The sequence below is a fragment of the Lathyrus oleraceus genome, chromosome 6 (genome assembly GCF_024323335.1).
Source record: "Lathyrus oleraceus cultivar Zhongwan6 chromosome 6, CAAS_Psat_ZW6_1.0, whole genome shotgun sequence".
In the NCBI taxonomy this organism is placed as follows: Eukaryota; Viridiplantae; Streptophyta; class Magnoliopsida; order Fabales; family Fabaceae; genus Lathyrus; species Lathyrus oleraceus.
Window position 1 is genome coordinate 350,653,328 of NC_066584.1, and position 8,069 is coordinate 350,661,396.

At 34.1% G+C, this 8,069-nt stretch overlaps 1 protein-coding gene across 1 annotated transcript; it reads left to right on the forward strand.

Annotated features, from left to right (window-relative positions):
* The first annotated feature begins 2,236 nt into the window (after positions 1 to 2,236).
* LOC127091916 (uncharacterized) lies at positions 2,237 to 4,585 on the forward strand. Its single transcript, XM_051030656.1, has 4 exons — positions 2,237 to 2,607; positions 2,685 to 3,280; positions 3,489 to 4,004; positions 4,271 to 4,585. The coding sequence occupies exons 1-4, from the start codon at positions 2,376 to 2,378 to the stop codon at positions 4,427 to 4,429; spliced, it is 1,503 nt and encodes a 500-aa protein (XP_050886613.1). The 5' UTR covers positions 2,237 to 2,375; the 3' UTR covers positions 4,430 to 4,585.
* The last annotated feature ends 3,484 nt before the right edge of the window (positions 4,586 to 8,069 follow it).

Below are 8,069 nucleotides of genomic sequence, written 5' to 3' on the forward strand. Positions count from 1 at the left end.
AGCCAGTGTGTGTGTGTTTGAGCAGTGTTATAGCAACCAATTTTCCTTCCTTTTGTGCGTGGATCCCGTAGAGTACTACGGATGCGTAGGGTGCCTAACATCTTCCCTTCGCATAACCGACTCCCGAACCCATCCTCTTTGGTCGCGAGACCATGTTCTTTCCCAGGTTTACTTCGAGCGTTTCCTTTCCCTCTTTTGGGATAAATAACGCACGGTGGCGGCTCTGTTGTTTCTTTCTTTTCCCGCCGGTTTTTCGCGCGATGCGACACAGCGGAGTTTAAAATTTCTCCTTTAGTGATCCTTACGAATGAGCATGATCAGTGATAGAATCGTTACCTCTTGTGGCGATTGTAACCTTTGATGCAGATCTACAGAGCGATCACGAACGTTGAACGATGACAACGCCTCTCCTCAGTCCACACGAACAGATTCCTTCAATCTCAGTGTGAGCTGCTACGAATGAAGGCTTTGAGTGAGATAGAGAGAGAAACGAAATTGCAACTGCTCAAATGCTTTTGCACAAGGGTTCTATTTATAGAACCACTTGTGTGGGTTATAAGCTAAAAAGCCCACTTAAGTGTATGTGATCCATATCTTATAATATGCCAAAATCACTTAAGCGCGTGGTACCTTACCATATTTCGTATTCTACTTAAGTACACCGTACCTTACGATGTTCCACAATTCACTTAAATGCACCGTATCTTACGGTGTTCCTTAGTTACTCTATCTCTCATCAATCCGTCCTTTTGTGTGTGACCCTGTAGGTTTTCGCGGCATTGACAATTATATTAAATCATGTATTTAACATAATAAACAGTGAACGGTATCTAGCAACACATCGCTGCTATCCAAGATACGAAAATGTCATGTGATCTGACAAATCCTTTTGTGATAATACTTATGTGTACAATTACCCCTTTTCCCTTATGTCTATATTGAACACAAGGCATAAACCGTGTCATCCTTGTCCAGTTCAATATTGGGCCCATAGACATTTATCCTGTTACGCAGGATGGGTAAATTCCATCTAGGTCACTCATGTCCCTTAGCATACTTCGTGGAGTACCCATCAACTGCCTTTATGGTCATCCAGTTACGGACAATATTTGATCAACAATAAGGCACTCAACTCTACATCTAGGGTCCATAGTGGTTTCAGGTCGAAGGGTGGTATACACCATTATTACCATGAGAATAACTTATAACACTTTGCATAACATTCTATATAGTATTCTCATAGCGGATCAATCCAGTATAAATATTACTCTTAACATTCATACCTATGTTTAAGACTTGATAACTCCTTATCCATGATCCATGAGATGTGATCATCAGTTTATATACATAATAGTCTTAATGCTTTAATGTTATCCCACTTCACAATAAAGCTCGACTACGGATACTTTAAGAATAATGTCCTTATGTTTAATGTGATCTCATGATTAAGTCACACTTGATACATTAAACGGACTAGCTATTTTAGGGACTTTATTAAACAAACATAATAAAGAAAAAGTTTTTTATTATTAAAAAATAATTCGATACAAGTACCAAAAGTATTGGCCTCTAGGGCTTACACCAACAAAACAAATGGTAGAGATTCTTATGATTATATTCTTGGGGTTTGACAGTGTTTTGGGGTTGTCAACGGGATTTGAGAAACACTTTAAATACACGTTGGATTTGTATAATTTGTATATTAAGAATTGAAAAACACTTGAGTAAAAAATAATGTTTAGTTTGAGAACTTCAAAGATTATTTTCTTATAACTTATATCATAATCTCTTGTAGTAACATATATAATTGTTATTTCTCTCAACATAAATTAATTTGATCGAACTAAATAAATAATTTCTCTATATTCTCACCTATTATTATTTTTATTATTTGATGTCATTTAATTAATTATCATTATTTTTTATTCTACGCATCCGAATTTTTGCGTGTAAAAATTATGTGTGCTTATTTTCTCAAAAATACTCTTTAATGTTACACCACCTCATTCTCCTTTTTTTGTGTGTATATGAATCCTCCAAACAAAAATCGTTAACATGGACAAAGACTTCTTTTCTACACAATAAATAAAACAAACAAAAAGGAAAAAGGGGTGGGGACTAGAGGGAAAGGAACAAAACATCATTCACCTTATAATAGTGATACATCCGCGGTTCTAACTTTTATTAATAATAAATAATACTTACTATAATAATCAATAATAAATGAAACTACACACTCATTGAGTAAAATACAATTGATTCAATTCCTTTCAACAAAAAGTAGAATAAATATGGGGAAAAAGCCATTGGAAGGTGCTCCTAACATAAGAATCAGACCCTCCACCATGCACCTTTGCCTTTGAGGAAAAAAGCCAATGGAGAAACAACTTCCCAAGTTGTTTGTGTTAACCAATGTACTTCTTTTCAGTGCCTTTCTTGTCTCCACAGCTGAGTCTCAGAGCAATGTCTCAGCTGTAGGAGACCCAGGAATGCAAAGAGATGGCCTAAGGGTAGCCTTTGAAGCTTGGAACTTTTGCAATGAAGTTGGTCAAGAAGCTCCTCACATGGGTAGCCCAAGAGCTGCACAATGTTTTGATCTCTCACAAGGTAACCTTAATAACATCAAAGTCTCTTAAATTTCATGTAAGTCCTCAATGTTTCAATTTTTGTTGTTGTATGGCTAGGTTCTCTTATTCATAAGGTGACAGAAAAAGATAACAAGCTTGGTGTTGGGGATCCATTACCTGGTGTCAGACCAGAAGAAATAAACAACATAGACCTGTATGCTGTTCAGAAGGAAATTTATTTAGGTTCTTTATGTGAGGTTGATGACACACCAAGGCCATGGCAATTTTGGATGATAATGTTGAAAAATGGAAACTATGACAGTAGGTCTGGTTTATGTCCTAAAGATGGTAAAAAGGTTCCGCCTTTTAGTCCTGGAAGGTTTCCTTGTTTTGGAACAGGATGCATGAACCAACCCATCTTGTGTCATCAATGGACACAGGTGAAAGATGGTATAATGAGAGGAGGATTTAATGGTACTTATGATTTGGATTCTAGTTGTGGAAATAGTGGACTTGGTAATAATAATAATAATAATAATCTCTCTTATTATGAGGTAGTTTGGGAGAAGAAAGTTAATGTTGGTAGTTGGTTGTTTAAACATAAGCTAAAGACTTCAAAGAAATACCCTTGGTTGATGCTTTACCTAAGAGCTGATGCAACTAGAGGATTCTCTGGAGGTTACCATTATGACACAAGGGGAATGGTTAAAACTGTAAGTCCAATCTTTTCTTCAGAATCTAAGTGGGGTGTCGCGGGTTTGAACCCAAACCTGCGCCTCTGCAATCTGATGTCTCTGTTCAGCTATCAACTGAGTTGACTTAACTGGATAAATGACTGTTTATTTATAAGCATTTTAATTTCTTCTAATGTATTTGGTTCGGTTAGACAAAACTAACTAACCATTTGGGTTTATAATTCAGCTTCTAGAGTCACCAAACTTCAAGGTGAAATTAACCTTAGATATCAAAAAGGGAGGAGGATCCAAGAGTCAATTCTACCTTTTGGACATGGGAAGTTGTTGGAAGAACAATGGTGCTCCATGTGATGGAGATGTAGTAACTGATGTCACTAGATACAGTGAAATGATCATCAATCCAGAAACTCCAGCTTGGTGCAGCCCTACAGGCTTAGGCAATTGCCCACCATTTCACATCACACCAGATAACAGAAAGATATTCAGAAATGACACTGTCAATTTCCCTTATTCAGCTTATCACTATTATTGTGCTCCAGGCAATGCTCAGCATTTGGAGCAACCTGTGAGTACTTGTGATCCTTATAGTAATCCTCAAGCACAAGAGATTGTTCAGTTGTTGCCTCATCCTATTTGGGGTGAGTATGGTTATCCCATTAAAAAAGGTGATGGTTGGGTTGGTGATGCAAGGACTTGGGAACTTGATGTTGGTGGCCTATCAAGTAGACTTTACTTCTATCAGGTCAATAATTTAATTACCACTCTATTTTTAGAAACTCATGACTCATCATATTACATCACATACATTTTATTACCATTGAGTTTGGCGAAATTATAATGACACTCAGACACTGAAATGACACTTGTGATTACATTCAATTTATTCATTATGTCAATGTGTCAGTGTCGTGCCTCGTATCTATGTCTGTGTTTTATAGGATGACAGACACGGTATACTGTGATTTTGTCTACCTCACTATGAATCTAAACATACAATTTATTGTGCAGGATCCGGGCAGTTCGCCTGCAAAAAGAATATGGACATCAATTGATACTGGGACAGAGATATTTGTGAGTGACAAAGATGAAGTGGCAGAGTGGAGTATAAGTGATTTTGATGTTATTGTAACACAACCAATAGAAAGTTTGGTGACTCATATTTATTAAGTTGGGTGAAAGAAAAGTATAAGTAAAGTAAAGTTTTGGGATTAGATAGTCCCCAAAGTTAAGGCTTCTTTATGTTCATTGTGAGAAGAAATTGCTCATTATTGAAATCGGATAATAGGATCCTGAGGAATAAAGTATGATAAATATTTTCTTTCACTTTTTATTTCTTTTGATGAAATTTTGTTTCTTTTTATCAGTAAAATTCAAACGCAATAAATACCACTGGGTTACGGAATTCAATCATGTTATGCACCAACCATTGGTGCTAGGTCCGTGTAGTACAAATACATGTTTTCTAAAAGCAAATTTGTCATCAAATAAAGAAATAAAGAGTCACCAATTCATCTTAGTGTTTTGAGACTTATAGTATAAGGACAGCAAATAATACTTGTTTGGACTTTGGACAACTTTTGAGCGCCATGTGTGTCTGGCACCTAACTAGTTTGGGGGTAGGCGTAACGATGTTTACAGCTTATATAACACAAAGATACACATTAGAATTAGGTAAGAATCTTATGAATACCCAGTTTTGTGAGAGTGCTTTTTAGTCTCTGTTTTCCATCATCAGTGAAGGTTCATATTTCTTTGTATTAGTAGGAAGAATTTTGTGTATCAATTATTTTACAGTATACCGGAAGGTTTTATTGCTTTAGGTTCTATAGTTTTTATTCTTTCATTTTGAATGAAATTTTATTGTATCTATTTAATTTTCATGTGATTATTATTGTGTCATTGAATTAGTTTTGTTAGTTGAATGTTTAATTGCGCAAGTGTAAAGAATATTTCACTTTAAAGGAGCGGATTTATTTTATTATTTCTCAATTAAATGGTATTGAGAGCTTTGGTTGATTTGATTTTGTGCAATTTTAATAGAGAAAAATCAAGAGTCCAATATGATTAAACTTAATTCTACTAATTATACACTCTATAAATCTCTTATGAAAGACATGTTATACAACAAAGATTTGTATGATCTTATTAAGGGGACAGAGGTAAATCGAATGATAAATCTGATGTTGATTAATAAAAGATGAATAGAAAGACAATTGATATAATAATACAATTGTTGGACTTAAGTGTATATTCACATGTTGAAGTTGAAACTGATGTCAAAAAAATGTGGAATGAATTAAAAGAGTTGTATGAGCACAAGAACGTGCAAAATAAAGCATGTTTGATTCGAAAGTTGGTTAATATTAAATACAAGGATAATGACTCAATGGTGGAGCGTATGTGTGTTTCTAAATACTCGAAAGCAATTGACAACTATTGATATTAAGTTGAATGATGAGTTGCAAGCCTTATTATTACAAAGTTCATTTCCTGATAACTATGAATTTTTTGTGGTGACACTTACTAATTCATCTCCGAATGAGATGTTGATAATGTCAATAGTTCAAGATATCACACTTAATAAAGAAGCTGGAAGAAAAAAATGGGGTTTGACTTTTACATAATCAATTTGAAGCTCTAGTTGCGAAGCCAGAGGGAAGAAAGCAAACTAGAAATTTTCATAAGTGTGGCAAATCTGAGAATCACGGCAAGTAAAGAAGCAAGTCAAGAATTATAAAAAATAAGTTACATGCTACAATTGTGGCAATGTGAGACACATAAAAAGAAATTACTTGTTCCTTAAAAAAGAATATTTAAGGGAAAGAGATAAACACAATGAGAAGAAAAATTATAAAGACACAATTGCAGTTGCACATGATAATGATGTCTACATTGTTTATGATGATTATTCCATAAATCTTGCATGTAATATTCAACTTGAATTATTGATTTTGGAGCCACGTATCATGTTACTTGTATGCATGATTTCTTCTCATCTTATAATGTTGGTGACTTTGGCACCATAAAAATGATAAACAAAGGAGTTTGTAATACTATTGGAATGAGAGACGTTTGGGCTCAAACCGACGTTAGATGCAGATTTCTATTAAATAATGAGATATATGTTCCTGATATTCATCTTAACTTGATTTTGATCAAAACTTTGGATATTGGGGGTTTATCACACTTACTTTGGTAGTGATGCCGTATGTAATATTGCTAAAGATCACTAGTGGTAGTAAAGAAGCAACATTCCTTAAATCCTTACATAGTACTTACAAACATATGCAAATAGGAAGTGAATGCAGTTTAAGATGTATATACTAATTTATGGCATCCACGCCTTAGCCACTTGAGTTAGAAATGATTCAAAATTCTTGCAAATGAAAACTTTCTTCTGTTGAAACATACCTTTCTAAAAACTTGCACTTATTGTTTTTGTGGTAAGCAACATAGTGTTTCCTTTCATAGTTGAGGTCTTCATAGGAGGGAAAATATTCTAGATTTAGTTTACATTGATCTTTGCATGATATATGAAAAAATATTTAGGTGGTGTATCATATTTTATTAATTTTATTGACAACCACTTTAGAAAAATTTGGGCTTTTAAAGACCAAGTACTTAGTATTTTCATGCACTTTCATGCAAGTATTGAAAGAGAAAAAGGAATGAAGTTGAAATGTGTCAGAGTTGATAATGATGGTGAGTACAGAGGCCCGTTTGAAGAGTATTGCATAGAGCATGAAGGCAAGTTTGAGAAGACTCTTTCAAATACGCCTCAACATAATAGAGTTGGAGAGAAAATGAATTGTGTCATCAATGAAAAAAAATCATATGTATGATATCTTATGAAAAGTTATTGAAATCCTTTTGGTGTAAAATGATGAAAACTGAAGTGAATTTGATCAATTTTTTTCTTTTTGTTCCACATAATGGTGATGTTCCAAACAAAGTATATATGAGGAAATATGACTCTTATAGTTACTTGAGTGTTTAGTTACATGGATTTGGTTCACATACCAAGAGATAAGATGTCCAAGCTTGATAAATGACCAAATTTGTGTGTATTTGTTGGTTATAATATGAAGAATTTGGTTATAGGTTGTGGGATTTAGTTGGTTAGAAAATTATTAAAAGACGTGATGTGATATTTCTTGAAGACCAAACTATTGGAAATATTGATAAAGCTGAGAAGCAAGAATATGATGCTAGAAGTTGTATTGATGTTATGCCTAAAACTCCATGTGGAATTTTTTTGTTGGGGAGACATAAAGGTAGATTATGGGAATGTACTAATAACTCATAACCTTATCATGACGAGTCATTTGAAGAGGCTCCACCTAAGCTACAGATTGAGCATGAGTTGAAAAGATCAAGTTTCTTAAATATATCATACACATGAGTAGTTGATAATCATTGATAATGGAGACAAAGAGCACTGCCAATGGCCATTTCAAATGTTGATAAAGAAAAGTGGTTGAAGTCTATGCAATACAATATGAATTCTTTGCATAAAAATCAAACATTTTAGTTGGTGAAATTTCCTAAGAATAGAAGAACACTCTAGAAAAAATGGGTATACAAGATACAAAGTAAGATTGGTTGCGAACGATTTTAATTATAGGAAGGATATTGAATTTGAATATATTTTCTCACTTGTGGTGAAGATGACTTTTATTCTAGTTGTGCTCGGATTAACAACTAGCTTAAAACTTGAGGTTGAACAGTTTGATGTGAATATTGTGTTCCTTCATGGTGATTTGGAAGAAGATATCTATATGAAGCAACCTAAGGACTTCAAATTCAA

What these genes read in the sequence shown, in the direction of transcription:
- LOC127091916 (XM_051030656.1), top strand. Translation starts at nt 2,376, where the DNA reads ATGGAGAAACAACTTCCCAAGTTGTTTGTGTTAACCAATGTACTTCTT. An exon ending in ATGTTTTGATCTCTCACAAG is followed by an intron (nt 2,608 to 2,684) that starts GTAACCTTAATA and finishes TTGTATGGCTAG; the next exon opens with GTTCTCTTATTCATAAGGTG. An exon ending in CAAGGGGAATGGTTAAAACT is followed by an intron (nt 3,281 to 3,488) that starts GTAAGTCCAATC and finishes TTTATAATTCAG; the next exon opens with CTTCTAGAGTCACCAAACTT.